At 62.3% G+C, this 20,568-nt stretch overlaps 1 protein-coding gene across 1 annotated transcript in view; it reads left to right on the plus strand.

Annotated features, from left to right (window-relative positions):
• The first annotated feature begins 544 nt into the window (after positions 1-544).
• Positions 545-20,568, plus strand: part of LOC133343530 (peroxisome proliferator-activated receptor gamma coactivator 1-alpha-like) — a 156,911-nt gene continuing 136,887 nt past the window's right edge. Inside the window, exon 1 of the mRNA XM_061553201.1 lies at positions 545-703. Within this exon, the coding sequence (XP_061409185.1) occupies positions 617-703 (87 nt within the window). The 5' untranslated portion in view covers positions 545-616. The remainder of the gene's footprint in view (positions 704-20,568) is intronic.

Here is a 20,568-nt window from a genome sequence, read left to right on the forward strand (position 1 = left end):
TCCCGTGGCCACCTCGCAGTCCGGCGGGTTTGGGAGTTTCACAAAAATCTGCGTGTGGTCCACCAACCCCCACTGTCACAAAAAGCGCCGGATGACAGGCGTGTCCCATCGCGTCTTACTGACCAACAACAACAACAACACGACAACACAAACCAGGGCTCGCTCCTCTCCGAGTCTCCCCCATCTGCTGCCCCCCAGTTTGTGCTGTCCTCCCCCATCCCTCCCCTCCATCACCCCCTCCCTCCCTCCACTTCTCCCTCTCTCTCTCTGCGGTACTGCTGCTACCGTCACCTCTCCCTCGCCCGCTCCTCCTTCTCTTTGGATCCCTTCCCACCTTCATCCCACACACCAAACCCACCGCCGCCTCCCCCACCTCACGTCTCCCACCTCCTCTCTCCCCGCTCCCGGTGCCGGACGCGTGCGCGCGCGTGCTCCTATTGCGTGCGCGTGCACCACCAGTACAGTAGAGGGATCACGTGGGGCGGGGAGGCGAGAGGAGGAGCAGTGGAGGGAGAGCGTCGAGAGAGGGAGAGGGGGGAGACGGGGAGGCACCCAGACGAAGCGCGTGAGAGCGCGCGCGTTCCCGCGGGCCGCCAGTCTGCGCGGAGAGCGAGCGATGGCGACCTGTGCTCCTATACAAGATGACGACTTCTCTACTTTCGTGTTCAGCTGCTTCGCGGCGGAGAGAGGCGACTCCTGCCAGGTAAGGAGTGCGAGTGGGTGAGGGGTTGGGGTGCGAGTGGGTGAGGGGTTGGGGTGCGACCGCTCCGGGCCGGTCTCGGGACCGGTGATCGGCGAGCTGGGATGGAGAGGGAGCGCGGGGGGGTGGAGAGGGAGCGCGGGGGGGGGGGGGGTAATTTCCACGGCAAAGGGACGAGTGTCGCTTTGAATGCGACCCGTGCAGCCGTGCGCCCGGAGACACCCGGTGGGACAGAGATGCGCGTGGAGACAGTGACACGAAGACCCAGAAAGATACGCGAAGACACCGCGCGCAGACACGGGAAGACGCGGACACATGGGGACAACGGGGAGACGCAGATACGCAGAGAAGCACGGACACGCGCGGAGACGCAGACCGGAGCGGACGTGCGCGCACGATGTGTTTACATTTTGTCACTTCGCCGTTGCGAGTCCAATCTGCGCAAAAGCGCATCGATTTCCCCGACGTGTTTCCACCGCCAACACTCGTCCAGCTAAAACCGCTACAGCTGCTGCTGCTGCTCTCTCTCTTAATTCCTCTAACGCAGGGAAGAGAACGTTAATTACGCGAGCGATCGGCAAGGACAGCGCTCTTCAGTACGCGGCGGCTGCTGCTGCTACTGCTGTCATAGTGAGTTGTAATCTATCCTCCCTGCTCAAGTCCCAGTGACCGCATCACGAGCGAGTCCACGCCAATACGACGCAAGACGGACGCGGCACGGAGGGAGACGGGGTGGGGGAGCCGGGGAGGGCGAGAGGCTCAGCTCCGGGCGCAGTAATCGCATTGGCGGCTGTTTCCCTGGCAGCGTGTCGTCTCGGGCGACTGCGCAGTCGCGCTCGCCTCTCCCTCCCTGCCGCCGAAGGACTCGGCGTTCCCCACCACTACCCCAGACTCCGCAGTTGGACGTGGAGGGAGAGAGGGCGCGCGAGAGGGTTTCAGTCGCTCTAATTTTGTTATTCGAAGCGGCGCCTCCAACGTGTGTGCGTGCGTGCGGTCTCAATAGCGCAGCTTCTGAAAGAGCGAGACTTGCTTGACAAGATGTTGAAGGCTTTGCCGTGTTCGCTGATGTGTGTGTGTATATGGCCATGGGCATCGTCAGCGCTCGCCACACATTCGCGTGTACGCACACAGACACGCACGACGTGCACACGCGTTCATCACAAGGTGCATGCATATACACACTCGTGTCAAAGCGCGCGCACACATTCCGTGCGCTTGTTATATGCGCACATCGACTCCGCATGTACACACGCGCGCGCGCGCCGCACACACGCGCACGCAAAATGCACGAGTCACACACGCGTCGCATGGTCTCGCACACACGTGCACGCATCGAAAGAAAAACAAAGATCCCCCGTATAGCTTTAATAGACTTTTGGAGCAAGTGCTGTTTGCGAGCACCTATTAAGATCGACACGGCACACGAGGGGGTGGGTGCCCAGAACCACACCCGGGCGCCTTTGTCTCCCTAGTGGCGATGTTTACACACCGCATAATGTACTCATTCGATGCTGAGTCGTCTTAGGGGAGGCCCAGGACCGGTTCAGATGATCTTCACTGGTGTTGACCGTGAGCCGGGATCGAACTCGGGTGGCCAGGTTGGTTGCACAGCGCGCTAACAGCCACACCGCTGCTCCCGTGCAGACAGAGACACAAACAGACACGCACACACACACAAACACACACACACAAACACACACAGACAAACACACACGCACACACGGGGCTGGCAGCTAAATGCGCCTGTCATCGCCGCTCACCGGCACCTGTGCACCTGCTCAGAGGCGGGGCTGTGTGGGATGCAGAGAAACGATGTGGGATCAGTCCCAAACCAGAGCTACCGCTGCTGCGCTCATCATCAGTAGACCACCCATTAATCTCCGCACCAATAGCGGTATCCTGTGGTAGTAGTAGCAGCAGCAGAAGGGGGGTGAGAGCTGCCGCCGGCCCTAGCGAAACCGACCGCGTGCGAGCGCTGCCGCAGTGGCCGCGCTGAATGAAGCGGAGCGCGAATCCGCGACCTCTCCGAGCGCGTCTCGAACAGCGCGGATCGGCAAAAGCCGGCGCGGTGTGCGGGGCCCCGCGGCGTGCGGGGCCGGGTTTACTGTCCGCGGTTGTTGCTAAAGATGCAAGCGCACGTTCACTGGCTCATCCGCTACCTCTGCACATCGATTCACTCGCTCGCTCGCTTGCTCATTCACTCGCGCAAGCACGCGTTGGTTAAACTGAAACGTGCGCTAGCTCATTCGCGTTCATGCTAATTACATCACTCTACCTCGTTAGCCGGCTCGCGCGTTGTTCGGCTCTCTTCGTGCATCCACGCATCATCGCTCATTCACAAGGGGCACCCACTCGCACCCTCGCCCACTCGCACCTTCGCCCACTCGCACCCTCGCCCACTCGCACCCTCGCCCACTCGCACCTTCGCCCACTCGCACCTTCGCCCACTCGCACCTTCGCACACTCGCACCCTCGCACACTCGCACACTCGCACCCTCGCCCACTCGCACACTCGCACCCTCGCCCACTCGCACCCTCGCACACTCGCACCTTCGCCCACTCGCACCTTCGCACACTCGCACCCTCGCACACTCGCACACTCGCACCCTCGCCCACTCGCACACTCGCACCCTCGCCCACTCGCACCTTCGCACACTCGCACCTTCGCCCACTCGCACCTTCGCACACTCGCACCTTCGCCCACTCGCACCTTCGCCCACTCGCACCTTCGCCCACTCGCACCTTCGCACACTCGCACCCTCGCCCACTCGCACACTCGCACACTCGCACCCTCGCCCACTCGCACACTCGCACCTTCGCACACTCGCACCTTCGCCCACTCGCACCTTCGCCCACTCGCACCTTCGCACACTCGCACCCTCGCACACTCGCACACTCGCACCCTCGCCCACTCGCACCTTCGCACACTCGCACCTTCGCCCACTCGCACACTCGCACCCTCGCACCCTCGCCCACTCGCACCTTCGCCCACTCGCACCTTCGCACACTCGCACCCTCGCACACTCGCACACTCGCACCCTCGCCCACTCGCACCTTCGCACACTCGCACCCTCGCCCACTCGCACCTTCGCCCACTCGCACCTTCGCCCACTCGCACCTTCGCACACTCGCACCCTCGCACACTCGCACCTTCGCCCACCAGCACCTTCACCCACTCGCACCTGTCACCTGCTAGCACCTTCGCTCATGCTAATTAAACCTTCACTCACTGTTGCTCGCACACTCACTCACTGGGGCGCTCATCGACTCGCACAAGCACGGCCACTTGCACACTCGCTCGCTCGTTCGGGCAATCACTCATTCGCTCTCGCGCGCACACACATTCCCTATCTTGCAAACACTGTTAACTCGCGTATTTATATAAATCACTGATACAGCCACTCGTCTAAATTGACACACAGACACACGCGCGTCCATGCACTCATTTATGAACTCGCTCACTCACTCACACGCACCCTCGTGCACTCACTCACTCACTTAACTCGCTCACTCACACTCTCTCGAACGCAGAGCGGGGCTCGCCGCCGTGGCGAAACACCGGCGGCTCGCGGCCACGCCGAGTGTCGCTCCGCTCGCGTTTGATTTTGGCTCCTGTCCCGGGGGGGGGGGGTCTCAGGATCAATCGGCACCGACGGTCGGACGTGAAACACGACCTCGAGACGGCGCTGCGAGATTTTCGCGACGGCCGGGAGACAGGGTGGGGGGGTGGGGGTAACGCGGCGCGCTCGTGTTTGTTCTCGAGACGGAGGATGCGACAGAGCGGCCTCCTCTCGCGCTCTCCCCATGCGCTCCCATTGCGCTACCCCCAAACCTCTCACTTTTACGCTCTCCTAACGGGCTCCCCCGGACAGCTCTGCGTCTTCTGCGCTGTGCGCGTGAAATTGCAGCTCGCGAAACGCGAAGAGGTCGCTTGTTTAAAAGGATACTTACACGTGGGTTAGTGTGTGTGTGTGTGTGTACACGTGGGTTAGTGTGTCTGTGTGTACACGTGGGTTAGTGTGTGTGTGTGTACACGTGGGTTAGTGTGTGTGTGTGTGTACACGTGGGTTAGTGGGTGTGTGTACACGTGGATTAGTGTGTGTGTGTGTACACGTGGGTTAGTGTGTGTACACGTGGGTTAGTGTGTGTGTGTACACGTGGGTTAGTGTGTGTGTGTGTGTACACGTGGGTTAGTGGGTGTGTGTACACGTGGGTTAGTGGGTGTGTGTACACGTGGATTAGTGTGTGTGTGTGTGCACGTGGGTTAGTGGGTGTGTGTATAAATAGGTTAATGCTCGAGTACATGCGGCTTTGTGTGTGTACACGTGGCGCAGGGCTTATGTACACAGAATGAACACGAGACTTCCTGTCTCTGTGTGTGTACTGACAAGTGGAAAGCGGTCGTGTAGCGGTTAGCACGCTGCGCTACGAACCCGGCGATCCGAGTTCGACTCCAGCTCTCACGGACAACACCAGTGACGATTACCTGAACTCGTCCTGGACTTCCCCTAAGCCGACTCAGCCTCAAATGAGTACCCGATGTGGTGTGTAAACATCGCCACTGGGGAGACAAAGGCGGCCGGACGTGGTCCTGGCCACTAACCCCTCGTGTGCCGTGCCGGCCTTCACAGGTGCTCGCTAACATAACTTGCCCCAACAGTCTGTTCAGGCTATACGGAGGGGGGGGATATTTGTCTTCGTACATGACAAGTAACATGAGGGCGGCCGCCTCGGCACGGGCACGCAGATAACGACACCGCAACCCGCGATAAGAAGTCTTGGCGATGTTGGAGGTGCGGTGATGATGTGGATGATGATGATGACGAGATGTGTGCATTGATGATTTGTGACGAGCGGTAGCGCGTGAGATGCGGCGAGGATGTTCCAGACGCAGTGATGATGTAAGAGCGATGTGATGATGTAAGAGAGATGTGTTGTAAGAAGTAATGATGATAATGATGCGGTAATGATGCGGGGAGGGAGGGGAGGGGGTGGATAGGTGGGTGATTCGGTGATGTGGGCACTGCAGTGACGTGATATCATTATTGCATGGCGTTCACGCGCAACGATATTTGTGTATTTATATAACTCGAGGTGACCCAGGTAGATGCAAACCCCAGGTCTCCGCGGTTTTAAATGCAGATGCCGAGTCTCCTAAAACGCCACGAGTGTGTCAGGTGCAGAGTCACCTGCAGCTACAGCGACGACGCTCCATAGATGGTGTACGCGTGATGATGCAGTGTGCGTGCACATCGTTATGTCAACTACAATTACTGAGCACGCAAGGCTCTCACCGGGGCATGAAAACGAACTCAACACACGCGTCTGTCTGTGGCACTGTGACCTATAAAAGAAAAAGGAACACGTGTAATCGGCGACGTTTCATGCAACTATCCTTCATCTATGTGGGCCGCGAAGAAGGGTCATTGCCCGAAACGTCACCTACCACATGTGCCTTCACGTTTTGGCCATGGTGTGGTTGACTTAATTGCCGCGTCACCAAATGACGTGGTCGTCACCAGTGGGGGGACAACAAGCAAAGGTAATCTCTCAATCTGCCCGTTCGCCTATCCGTCTACCTGCGTCACACGTTACGGGTGGCAGGAGTCTGCACCGAGGCACAGGGACCTGCCATCACCACGCAGCACGACCTTAAGAGCAGCATCAGAGAAGGCGCGACCTTCCCCCGCCCCTCTTCAATTCCGTGCGCGCCTCCTTCCTCGTTTGATACGACGTGGAGGTGATCTTTAATTAAAGCCGCCGCCGTGGGCTGACCGTGTCGCTAATTAGAACGGCGATGCACGTGGAGTTAATGAATATACCACCCCACTCCCCCATCACTATTCGCGAATTGAGTGAGGCACCTCGGTGCCAGGATCCCAGCAAGAGAAGCAGAGAGGGGGCATTCATTCGCCCTCGGCGCTGCCCTCTCTGTGATGTCCCACGACCGCTAGAGGGCAGTCGCGGCAGCGCTCGAAACGGAACTTAATTACGTAACGATTCGACCACCTCCCCCCACTCACCCATCTGCCCCCCCCCCCCACAGAAACCTTTCCGCCCCCCCACCACTCCCCCTCCTCCTCCACTTCTCCTCCCCCACCACAGCCAATTTAACGAGGCGAGCTAAAAAAAAACTGGGATATAAAACTGTAAATAAACTCTCGCCACAGCAATATTAATTAGAGACAATTAAGTGAGATTGTTTAAAATGCTCAATGAAATGGCGTGGTTCTGTGGTTGCAGTCGCTCCCCCAAACCCGATCGATTTCACCACTTGCGTCAATTTGGGGGGGGGGGTGGGGCGAGACGGGGGGGGGGGGTGTTGGATGGGATGAGACCTCCCGCTCCACGAGTGTGGGATGGGATGAGACGAAGAGAGCAATAATCTTTGGAGGTCACGAGGCGTCAACCGGTGCAACTATTGCAGAGTCTCGATCTGGCACGGGCGAACGTGGAAACGTGACACCACAGGCTGCAGCGCAGGGGAGCTGGATGAGATGATGTTAGGGATCTGGAATGTTAACTATTTTTCTAACTACGAAACTGTCTATTTCTTTATTTTACAAGGCGCACAGAGCTATATAGCTATATATTTTTTTCAGAAGCAACATGCCCACAAATGATATCCCAACGAAGTGGGCTGATCACCACGTGGAACTGTATAAATGCTGTTAAGCGCAAATGTAGATGTGGGTTCAGGTGGATCTGGAGGTGAAGGTGACCTGGATGAGATTAAACTCCCCCACTCAACCTCAGGCACTAAAACCCGCAGCGGCCCCCCAGTCCCTCCCCCCACCCTCTCTCCCTGCCCCCTCTGTCTCTCCATCGCCTCCCTCCCCTCCCCTACCACCCCACTCGCATTCTCGCCGTGTTCCCCGCAATGTTACTTACAATGACGATTCCGCTGAGCCCCGCGATATTATTAATCCTTGCTTTGCGATCATTATTATTGAATGGAAGTCCGCATAGGTTAATTATAATTAATTGGCTGTCTCGGAGCCAATGAAGTGGGTTCCTCTAACCGCGGTGATTGGCGTTACGCGCCATCTCGAATTACCCCCCCCCCCCCCCCATGACGACAGCGGCATCCTGTGTGGACTTCATTAGGGTTCGTTTCGAAAGGATGATCGGGACCCCAAAATGCGTAACCTTGTGCCGTTCTCAGCCTCGGTGCGGTGCAATCGTAATGAGAGCCGGGCTTATTTCTGGGGGTGGGTGCTGCAGTGGAGGGCCTCATGTGTGTGGTAGGGAGCCGGGTTTGGGGGGTGCGAGAGCGAGGGAGGAGAGAGATGAGAGAGGGGGTGGGTGGGAGGGAGGGGGTGGGTGGGTGGGAGGGAGGGGGTTAAAATTGCGACGCGCGGCGTAAAAAAAAGAGACATAACAGCGATTAATTAGAATGGAAATCAAGAGGGTGATTGCTACCGTGGACACGAGCGCGCGCGATGACGAGGTAATTGAATGTGGGGAGCAGTCGGCCACCGGCGGCGCTGCGTTTTGCGGAGAGGCTGGGCAAGGTGCCGCGTCTCCGCGTCTCTCTCGGGACGAGGCTCGCCAGGGCCGTTGTCCGAGTTACTGAACGAGCGCCGCTGAAATGCAGTGTCTCGAGTGTTTAAACTGCGGCTTATGTATACACACACACATATGCATACATATTAAGTGCCATTAATGTATTGAATTACCATTAGTAACACTTGGACCGTTTCGACTCGTGACTTAACGCCTCTTGTATATTTTGACATGCGATTTAACGTCGCTATTGTAGATCGCCCTCGATTTCTCCCAGGTCTCCTTTGCATACGAAGTATCGCCATTCAAAATTGGGTCGCTGCCAATAATGCGATGCATTTGCGTCGTCGTCGTCGACATCATTACGCGCCGTGGTCTATCCACTGCTCGATGAATTCCTCTGGACACCGTCGGCAATCCGTCACGGTCCTGCGGTGCGTGGCGCCACGATCCATCTCGTTCTCCCGTGCCGCCACGCTCCATCTCGTTCCCCCGTGGCGCACGAGGCCATCTCGTCGCTGCATCTCCACGGGGCCGCCCTCCTTTCAGGGCCGGCCATCTCCTCGGGCTGCCACGGAGCCGTCACCGGCACGGCCCGTCGGGCTGTCGTCCACTCCCTGGCAGCGAGTGAGCGCGAACCCTGGGTGGAGCGGTGGCGCTGTGATTGGGTCACTGCGCTACGAACCCTGTGGCACCGGATTCGATATCCGCCCACGTGTAACTAGAGTCCGTGGCAGGTGATATCTGAACGGGTTACAACTACCTCGTGCGCTCTTCACAAACCCCCACGAGACAACCGCCATGTGGAGGCCTGCATCCAGTAGTATTTTTTGTTTCAATATAAATCCGCTTCACCTGTAACATATCCCAAGAGAATCGGGCGTCTCTTGTGCACGTCGCGTCGGGGATTGTCACCCGCCTCTGCACACGGCACCACCGCCGTGCAGTCTAATCGATGCAGCGGTCACGTGCGCGTGCCTGGAGAAGCACCCGTGACAGCACACGTGACAGCACCCTTCCCCTCCTCGTTGTTGTCGCGTGACACCTGACATTCGCGTCAATTCGTTCGCGCGATATGGTGGGGGGGGGGGGGGAGCCCCTGGGCTACTCGCTACTCCCCCCATCCCTCAGCCCCCCGTCCAAATCCTCCACTCCCCCGACGCCACTCCCCCCCCCGCACTCCCCCCCCCCCCCCTGCACTCTCCCCACCAATTCACAGCGCTTGCTCGCACAGTTGCAGGAGACAACGGCGTATTCCCAGGATGGGGGATGATGGAAGATGGGGCGCGCGGAGGGAGCCGGTGAGTGTTGGGTGGATGCCACAATTGGTCGATTCCATTGGGCTTGGGGAAGTATGGTCATTCGTCGACCCGCGGAGGGCGGGGGGTGCGCCTCATCCAGCAGTGGATTGACACGAGCTCCCTGCGCGTGTAGATGTATGTACGTTAAGCTGACGACACCACGAATCGCGCGTGTCACGGTCAGGCTTACACCAATGCAGATGATGTCGCCACACGAGTGTAGAAACATGATAATTGCTTCGCGAATCGAATGCGTCGATTCGTCGAATCGTTTAGGGGTTAATCATTGGATCCGTAATTGAATACGGGTGGGGGTAGGGAGGAAGGGAGTCGAGCGCGTGGTGTTATTAATAGCTTGGCAGCCACGCGTGGTTCCTGGGGATGTGGACAGGGTCCCCTTGGGGGTTCGAGCAGGGTCCCCTTCACGGGTGACCGCGCCGGGCGGGGTGTCCCCCCCCCTCTCCCGCCCCCACCGCCACATTGGGAAGGGCACGAGACCCCCTCGACTCACCTTAGTCTGTGCACTCTCACCCACAGAGGCCGGGACCCTCCCTCCCTCCCCCACACCCACGCACTCACCGTGTAGCCTTGAATAGACTGTTGTGGGGCCACAGGCGTTAGCAAGCACCTATTCATTATTCTTTACAAGGTAAGGCCCACTGAGCTATGCAGTTCTTCTTTAGAAGCGACCTGGCCACAAATAATAGCTCAACGAGAAGTACCTTATGTGGAAATTGATAGCAGCCAAATACTCTAAAAGTATGTTGATTTTAAATGCGGAGGGGAAAAAAAACGAGAGACTTTGATAAAAAAAAAATTCACGCAACCACAGGGAGACAGATTCGCAAATTCAAAATATACAGCAGCAGGCATCAGGGTCGGTATCGAACCCACGACCTCCTGTATATCAGGCGAGGTAGTTCACATCTCGCCACGGCAGCGCCCTTAAATTCGCGACGGCGCACGACCTGCGTGGTGTGGCCAGGAGCGATGCTCTCCGGACCAGGGACTGATGATTCAAGTCCGAGTCGGCACAGAGGATCAAGGGCCGGTTTTAATACCACTTGCCACTGATGTTAGCCGGCGACCGGGAATAGAGTTCAGGTCACCGGGTTCGTAGCGCAGCGTGCGAAACCGCTGCGCCACGCTGTCCACTACACAGCAAAGACAAATATAAAAATAACACCCGTAAAGCATTAACAGACTGTTTAGGCAAGTGCTGTTAGCGAGTAGCACCTAAGAAGGCCCGCACGGCATGCGCAGGGGTGAGACGCCCGGCTGCCTTTGTCTCCCCAGTGACGTTGTTTACACATCACGCCAGGTACTCATTTGAGGTCGGGTCGACCTAGGGGAGGCTCAAGACTGGTTCAAATAATCGTCACTAATGTTGGCCGTGAGCGGGAGTCGAATTTCGGGTCGCCGGATTCGTAGCGCGGCGGGCAAACTGCTGCGCTACCGCATTCCATAACACACACACACACGAGACACACGCACACGGGACACACGGGACACACACACGGGACACACACACGGGACACACACACACACACGGGACACACACACACACGGGACACACACACACGGGACACACACACGGGACACACACACACGGGACACACACACACGGGACACACACACACGGGACACACACACACACGGGACACACACACACACGGGACACACACACACACGGGACACACACACACACGGGACACACACACACACGGGACACACACACACACACGGGACACACACACACACGGGACACACACACGGGACACACACACACACACGGGACACACGGAACACACACACACACGAGACACACACACACACACGGGACACACACACACGGGACGCACACGGGACACACACACACGGGACACACACACACACGGGACACATACACACACACGGGACACACACACACACGGGACACACACACACACACGGGACACACACACACACACGGGACACACACACACACGGGACACACACACGGGACACACACACACGGGACACACACACACATTCACACACGGGACACACACACACACGGGACACACACACACGGGACACACACACACAAACACGGGACACACACACGGGACACACACACACACGGGACACACACACACTCACGGGACACACACACGGGACACACACACACACAGGACACACACACACACGGGACACACACACGGGACACACACACACACGGGACACACACACACACGGGACACACACACGGGACACACACACGGGACACGCGTTACCACAGCACAGCTCAAACCACTCGTATACCACGCCGCGTAACCAACAAGATGCACTCACCCATCAACACGCACCTCGAGTCTCAACACACACACACCCCACTCTTGTTATGATTATAGCCCAACCATCAGCACGGCCCACTCCGCACACCCACCCCAGCGCAGTCGCAGATCCAGCAAAGCCATCAACAGACACACACCCGTTACCCCACCCCGCCTTCGCAACACACCTGCTCCCACCCCTCCCCACCGCTCCCACCCCTCACCACCGCTCCCACCCCTCCCCACCGCTCCCACCCCTCCCCACCGCTCCCACCCCTCACCACCGCTCCCAACCCTCCCCACCCCTCCCCACCGCTCCCACCCCTCGCCACCGCTCCCACCCCTCACCACCGCTCCCATCCCTCACCACCGCTCCCACCCTCCCCACCGCTCCCACCCCTCCCCACCGCTCCCACCCCTCCCCACCGCTCCCACCCCTCCCCACCGCTCCCACCCCTCCCCACCGCTCCCACCCCTCCCCACCGCTCCCACCCCTCCCCACCGCTCCCACCCCTCCCCACCGCTCCCACCCCTCCCCACCGCTCCCACCCCTCACCACCGCTCCCACCCCTCACCACCGCTCCCCACTGCTCCCACCCCTCCCCACCGCTCCCACCTCTCCCCACCGCCCCCACCCCTCCCCACCGCTCCCACCACCTCCCCACCGCTCCCACCCCTCCCCACCGCTCCCTCCCCTCACCACCGCTCCCACCCCTCACCACCGCTCCCACCCCTCCCCATCGCTCCCACCCCTCACCACCGCTCCCACCCCCACCGCTCCCACCCCTCACCACCGCTCCCCACTGCTCCCACCCCTGCCCACCGCTCCCCACTGCTCCCACCCCTGCCCACCGCTCCCACCCCTCCCCAACGCTCCCACCCCTCCCCACCGCTCCCACCCCTCACCACCGCTTCCACCCCTCGCCACCACTCCCACCCCTCACCACCACTCCCACCCCTCCCCACCGCTCCCACCCCTCACCACCGCTCCCCACTGCTCCCACCCCTGCCCACCGCTCCCCACTGCTCCCACCCCTGCCCACCGCTCCCACCCCTGCCCACCGCTCCCACACCTGCCCACCGCTCCCACCCCTCCCCACCGCTCCCACCCCTCCCCACCGCTCCCACCCCTCACCACCGCTCCCACCCCTCACCACCGCTCCCACCCCTCCCCATCGCTCCCACCCCCACCGCTCCCACCCCTCACCACCGCTCCCACCCCTCACCACCGCTCCCACCCCTCACCACTGCTCCCACACCCACCGCTCCCACCCCTCACCACCGCTCCCACCCCTCACCACCGCTCCCACCCCTCACCACCGCTCCCCACTGCTCCCACCCCTGCCCACCGCTCCCCACTGCTCCCACCCCTGCCCACCACTCCCACCCCTCCCCACCGCTCCCACCCCTCCCCACCGCTCCCACCCCTCGCCACCGCTCCCACCCTTCGCCACCGCTCCCACCCCTCACCACCACTCCCACCCCTCACCACCACTCCCACCCCTCACCACCGCTCCCACCCCTCACCACCACTCCCACCCCTCACCACCACTCCCACCCCTCACCACCGCTCCCCACTGCTCCCACCCCTGCCCACCGCTCCCTACTGCTCCCACCCCTGCCCACCGTTCCCACCCCTCCCCACCGCTCCCACCCCTCCCCACCGCTCCCACCCCTCGCCACCGCTCCCACCCCTCACCACCGCTCCCACCCCTCCCCACCGCTCCCACCCCTCCCCACCGCTCCCACCCCTCCCCACCGCTCCCACCCCTCCCCACCGCTCCCACCCCTCCCCACCGCTCCCACCCCTCCCCACCGCTCCCACCCCTCCCCACCGCTCCCACCCCTCACCACCGCTCCCACCCCTCACCACCGCTCCCCACTGCTCCCACCCCTCCCCACCGCTCCCACCTCTCCCCACCGCCCCCACCCCTCCCCACCGCTCCCACCACCTCCCCACCGCTCCCACCTCTCCCCACCGCTCCCACCCCTCACCACCGCTCCCATCCCTCACCACCGCTCCCACCCTCCCCACCGCTCCCACCCCTCCCACCGCTCCCACCCCTCCCCACCGCTCCCACCTCTCCCCACCGCTCCCACCCCTCACCACCCGCTCCCATCCCTCACCACCCGCTCCCACCCTCCCCACCGCTCCCACCCCTCCCCACCCGCTCCCACCCCTCCCCACCGCTCCCACCCCTCCCCACCGCTCCCACCCCTCCCCACCGCTCCCACCCCTCCCCACCGCTCCCACCCCTCCCCACCGCTCCCACCCCTCCCCACCGCTCCCACCCCTCCCCACCGCTCCCACCCCTCACCACCGCTCCCACCCCTCACCACCGCTCCCCACTGCTCCCACCCCTCCCCACCGCTCCCACCTCTCCCCACCGCCCCCACCCCTCCCCACCGCTCCCACCACCTCCCCACCGCTCCCACCACCCCCCACCGCTCCCTCCCCTCACCACCGCTCCCACCCCTCACCACCGCTCCCACCCCTCCCCATCGCTCCCCACCCCTCACCACCGCTCCCACCCCCACCGCTCCCACCCCTCACCACCCGCTCCCCACTGCTCCCACCCCTGCCCACCGCTCCCCACTGCTCCCACCCCTGCCCACCGCTCCCACCCCTCCCCAACGCTCCCACCCCTCCCCACCGCTCCCACCCCTCACCACCGCTTCCACCCCTCGCCACCACTCCCACCCCTCACCACCACTCCCACCCCTCCCCACCGCTCCCACCCCTCACCACCGCTCCCCACTGCTCCCACCCCTGCCCACCGCTCCCCACTGCTCCCACCCCTGCCCACCGCTCCCACCCCTGCCCACCGCTCCCACACCTGCCCACCGCTCCCACCCCTCCCCACCGCTCCCACCCCTCCCCACCGCTCCCACCCCTCACCACCGCTCCCACCCCTCACCACCGCTCCCACCCCTCCCCATCGCTCCCACCCCCACCGCTCCCACCCCTCACCACCGCTCCCACCCCTCACCACCGCTCCCACCCCTCACCACTGCTCCCACACCCACCGCTCCACCCCTCACCACCGCTCCCACCCCTCACCACCGCTCCCACCCCTCACCACCCGCTCCCCACTGCTCCCACCCCTGCCCACCGCTCCCCACTGCTCCCACCCCTGCCCACCACTCCCACCCCTCCCCACCGCTCCCACCCCTCCCCACCGCTCCCACCCCTCGCCACCGCTCCCACCCTTCGCCACCGCTCCCACCCCTCACCACCACTCCCACCCCTCACCACCACTCCCACCCCTCACCACCGCTCCCACCCCTCACCACCACTCCCACCCCTCACCACCACTCCCACCCCTCACCACCGCTCCCCACTGCTCCCACCCCTGCCCACCGCTCCCTACTGCTCCCACCCCTGCCCACCGTTCCCACCCCTCCCCACCGCTCCCACCCCTCCCCACCGCTCCCACCCCTCGCCACCGCTCCCACCCCTCACCACCGCTCCCACCCCTCCCCACCGCTCCCACCCCTCCCCACCGCTCCCACCCCTCCCCACCGCTCCCACCCCTCCCCACCGCTCCCACCCCTCCCCACCGCTCCCACCCCTCCCCACCGCTCCCACCCCTCCCCACCGCTCCCACCCCTCACCACCGCTCCCACCCCTCACCACCGCTCCCCACTGCTCCCACCCCTCCCCACCGCTCCCACCTCTCCCCACCGCCCCCACCCCTCCCCACCGCTCCCACCACCTCCCCACCGCTCCCACCCCTCCCCACCGCTCCCTCCCCTCACCACCGCTCCCACCCCTCACCACCGCTCCCACCCCTCCCCATCGCTCCCACCCCTCACCACCGCTCCCACCCCCACCGCTCCCACCCCTCACCACCGCTCCCCACTGCTCCCGCCCCTGCCCACCGCTCCCCACTGCTCCCACCCCTGCCCACCGCTCCCACCCCTCCCCAACGCTCCCACCCCTCCCCACCGCTCCCACCCCTCACCACCGCTCCCACCCCTCACCACCGCTCCCACCCCTCACCACCGCTCCCACCCCTCACCACCGCTTCCACCCCTCGCCACCACTCCCACCCCTCCCCACCGCTCCCACCCCTCACCACCGCTCCCCACTGCTCCCACCCCTGCCCACCGCTCCCCACTGCTCCCACCCCTGTCCACCGCTCCCACCCCTGCCCACCGCTCCCACCCCTCCCCACCGCTCCCACCCCTCACCACCGCTCCCACCCCTCACCACCGCTCCCACCCCTCCCCATCGCTCCCACCCCTCACCACCGCTCCCACCCCTCACCACCGCTCCCACCCCTCACCACCGCTCCCCACTGCTCCCACCCTTGCCCACCGCTCCCACCCCTCCCCACCGCTCCCACCCCTCGCCACCACTCCCACCCCTCACCACCACTCCCACCCCTCACCACCACTCCCACCCCTCACCACCACTCCCACCCCTCACCACCACTCCCACCCCTCACCACCGCTCCCACCCCTCACCACCACTCCCACTCCTCACCACCACTCCCACCCCTCACCACCACTCCCACCCCTCACCACCACTCCCACCCCTCACCACCACTCCCACCCCTCACCACCGCTCCCACCCCTCACCACCACTCCCACCCCTCACCACCACTCCCACCCCTCACCACCGCTCCCACCCCTCACCACCACTCCCACCCCTCACCACCGCTCCCCACTGCTCCCACCCCTGCCCACCGCTCCCTACTGCTCCCACCCCTGCCCACCGTTCCCACCCCTCCCCACCGCTCCCACCCCTCCCCACCGCTCCCACCCCTCGCCACCGCTTCCACCCCTCACCACCGCTCCCACCCCTCGCCACCACTCCCACCCCTCACCACCGCTCCCACCCCTCACCACCGCTCCCACCCCTCACCACCGCTCCCACCCCTCACCACCGCTCCCACCCCTCCCCACCGCTCCCACCCCTCACCACCGCTCCCACCCCTCACCACCGCTCCCACCCCTCACCACCGCTCCCACCCCTCCCCACCGCTCTCACCCCTCGCCACCGCTCCCACCCGTCACCACCGTTCCCACCCCTCACCACCTGCTCCCACCCCTCCCCCCTGCTCCCACCCCTCCCCCCTGCTCCCACCCCTCCCCCCTGCTCCCACCCTTCCCCCTGCTCCCACCCCTCACCACCACTCCCACCCCTCCCCTCTGTTCCCACCCCTCCCCTCTGCTCCCACCCCTCACCACTACTCCCACCCCTCACCACCACTTCCACCCCTCCCCACTGTTCCCGCCCCGTACCACAGCGACACTCCATTCCAAACACCCCACCACTCACCACACCTTCCCCCCCCCGCACATCTCCCCGGGTCGCCGCTGCACTGCCGGGCGCTATTTATAGGGAGTGCACCCTCTGCACCCGCCCCGTGCCCCCCAACGCTTTCATGTTTACACTGCCCGCGTACTATATACGCGCTAATTATAGCCGACGCAACCCCCCCCCCCCCCCCACCGAATCCCTCCACATAACATAATTAGAGCGTCACTTACAGGGAATTTATGGGAGATGGAGGTGAGCCTCTGGAGCGAAGATCTGTGCCCACGGTGTTCGGTTTCTGCTGCGAGATGTGGAGAGAATGGGGGGGGGGGGGTGTACGGGGGGAAGAGTGTGGGGTTGCAGGAACTGTCAGTGAATGACATGAATCAATCATCGATAAATCATTCAGCGCCTACGACCGAGTCGCCTGGAATGCGCACGATCGCGTGCGATTTTGGAAGCTCAGCTGGGATAATGAAGCCCGGCTCGTCTTGGGATGGGGATACTCGCGGAGCTGCTTGCCAGGTGTTATCGGCTCCGGGGTGCGAGGTGGCCAGGAGATGGCAGTGCGCGTTGTGGCTTGAGTCTCTACGTGAATGTTGAACTTCGTTCGCGCACCGTACGTTACCAACCGTGTTCATCGTGCGGAGCGCTGTGCGCGCTTCGCGGGATCTTCCTGTTCCCTCCCACGCGCCAAACAGCGCGCGCAGCCTCCCAGGAGAACTGCCCTGCTGTAACACAGCTGTGATACATCATCATCATCATAAGTTATCATCGCCATCATCAATCATCATCACACGGTGCCTTCGCATTTCGATCATCATCTGAGGCTGGAAAATCGGGGTGGAATGTTGTAGCCTTCTTAAATCCTGGATGCAGGAGGCACTGATGGCGCCTCTTTAAAGCCTGGATCCAGGAGCCATTGATGCTCCCCCCTCCCCAACAATCTTACAATCACCCAACTCGAGGCTCTAAACGACACCCACCACGCGCGCGGTCCCCACAACACCTCCCGCTTCTTAGGAGAGGGCGCGTGCTGGAAATTCATAACGACGACTAATTAATAAGAGCGATGGAGGGAGGGACTGATGGGGAGGGGGGGGCAGGGGGGAGGGGGGCGGGGGTGCGAGTCGAGTGGCGGTACAATCAGACGAGCAACGGCGTTCCGCGTGCTAAGTAATCGCGCGATTCGCTCGCGGTTCCACGAACGGCACCGCGCGTCCTCTCGACCTCCCGTGGTGTTCCAGTGCCGCGATCGCTTTAGGCTTCATCCGGGAGATCGGCGCGCCGCGTTTACGAGCTCAACTCGGCGCTGCAGCAGCGCATCATCATCGTCGTCCTGCCTGCCACTCGCTTCTCCCCCAGATGCGCCACAGCAACGCGTAATGAGTCATGTGTACGGTTTTGCTTTGTGTAGTTTATGTGCCACACCCCCCATAATTTCAATGGAGTGCTCGTGCCAATGACATCTGGTGATCCAGTAGCACGTGTTTGTTTAATAAGCCTGACCCCTGCAGATGAGCTCCAGGCGATCGAAACCTGTCCGGAGTTAGCTTGCTCGAAAACACGGCGCTTGATTATATTTGTCCCGAAGGTCAAGAGGCTGATGGGACTAACCGCACACATACACACAGAAAACAAAGCCAAAGATCCCCCGTATAGCCTTAACAGACTGGAGGGGAAAGTGCTGTTGGCGAGCACCTATGAAGGCCGGAACGGTACACGAGGTGGCCAGCACCACGCCCAACCGCCTTTGTCTCCCCAGTGGCGATGTTTACACACCGCACCGGGCTCTCGTTTGAGGCTGAGTCGACCTAGGGGAGGCCCAGAACCGGTTCAAATAACCGTCACTGGTTTTGGCCGTGAGCGGGAATCGAACCCGGGTCGCCGAGTTCACAGCGCAGCGCCCTAACTGATACACTGTGACACACACGCACACGCACGCACACACACACACGCGTGTTCGTTCATTGTTTGCGTGGAGACGGAGCCGCCAGAGATCTGCGCGCACAGCGCTCTCTCGCACACGCAACACGCACGCACACGCACACACACGCACGCACGCACACACGCACACGCACACGCACGCACACACACACACGCACGCACACGCACACATGCACATACACGCACGCACACACACACGCACACACAGACACACGCACACGCACGCACGCACGCACACACGCACACGCACACACACACACGCACACACGCACGCACACGCACGCACACACACGCACACACACGCACACACGCACGCACACACGCACGCACACACGCACACACGCACACACGCACGCACACACGCACGACTTGCTCAGAATGTGTGACCGAGAGCAGAGCGCGGTGGGCGCTGGCACAGCCCCGAAGGGGGGGGGGGTCGCGATGGGGGTAAGGGCCCCCTGATTTACGAGCAAGGGGCACATGACCACGGTGCCAGGACTCGCGCCGCGCGCCGCGCGCAGCAGCAGCGAAACCACACGGGCGCTGATCGCGCCGAGAGCGGCCAATTTACACGGCCACAGCCTGCGCTCTCTCTCTCTCTCCCCCCTAACTCTCCCTCGCTCTCTCCTGCGCCCTCTCCATCCCACTCTCCCTCTCTCTTCATCTCTCTCTGTGTTCCCTCTTCTTCATTTCCCTCGCGCACTTCCTCTCCAACGTCACACTTCCCTCGGCGTTTCTGTCCGACCTGCTCACTTGATCTCTCCACAGCTCGTCTTACACACGATTTCTCGGCCTCTCTTTGGCTGTACCTCTCCATCTATATAATCGCTCTCTCACCCTCTCCTTCCGCGACCCCCCTCTCGCCCTATCTCTCAACCTATTTCCATGTCAGTTCTCTCTCTCTCTGCATATCACCTCCCTCGCACTCTCTCCCTCTCTCTGCTACTGGCCTCACTCGCTTCTCAGACATTCTCTCTCTCTCTCCCTCTCTCTCATTTCTCTTCTTACCCTCTGATCTCGCCCCCCTTTTCTCCGTCTCACCTATCTCCCTCCACATCCCATCCTCTCTCTCTCTCTCCCATACGACTCGCACACTCCCTCGGGTTCCATCTCTCTCTCTGTTTTTGCTCTCTCTTCTCTCTCCCATTCCCCCTGCCCCCTCTCACCCCGTTCTCTCGCTCTCCCCCTAACAGCCTCCCTGGGACATCCTGGACTCCTCTCGGTCCATGGCGGCGTCTCTCTCTCTCTGTGCTTGTCAATAGAGCCCGAGACCCTAAGTGCTGCATGTACACAGGAGATAGATAAATAAATAAGCGCGCAAAACTGCGCAACGAGACGGCGTCTCCGCGTGTCTCCACAGAATCGGGAACTTCCCTCTCTCCCGAGCGTGTGTAACACTCCCCCTCGCTGAGTCTCAAGACACCCTTTGAAACGGAGGGGCTTGCTACCCCTTAGCCCTGGCTGGGGCGCAAGTTTCAAACGTTCTGTGCGTGATCCACCAACCCTCGCCGAAACAGAGTCTGCGCCAATGCG

This window comes from Lethenteron reissneri, chromosome 17 (assembly GCF_015708825.2).
Source record: "Lethenteron reissneri isolate LAM-NWPU_2019-01 chromosome 17, ASM1570882v1, whole genome shotgun sequence".
In the NCBI taxonomy this organism is placed as follows: Eukaryota; Metazoa; Chordata; class Hyperoartia; order Petromyzontiformes; family Petromyzontidae; genus Lethenteron; species Lethenteron reissneri.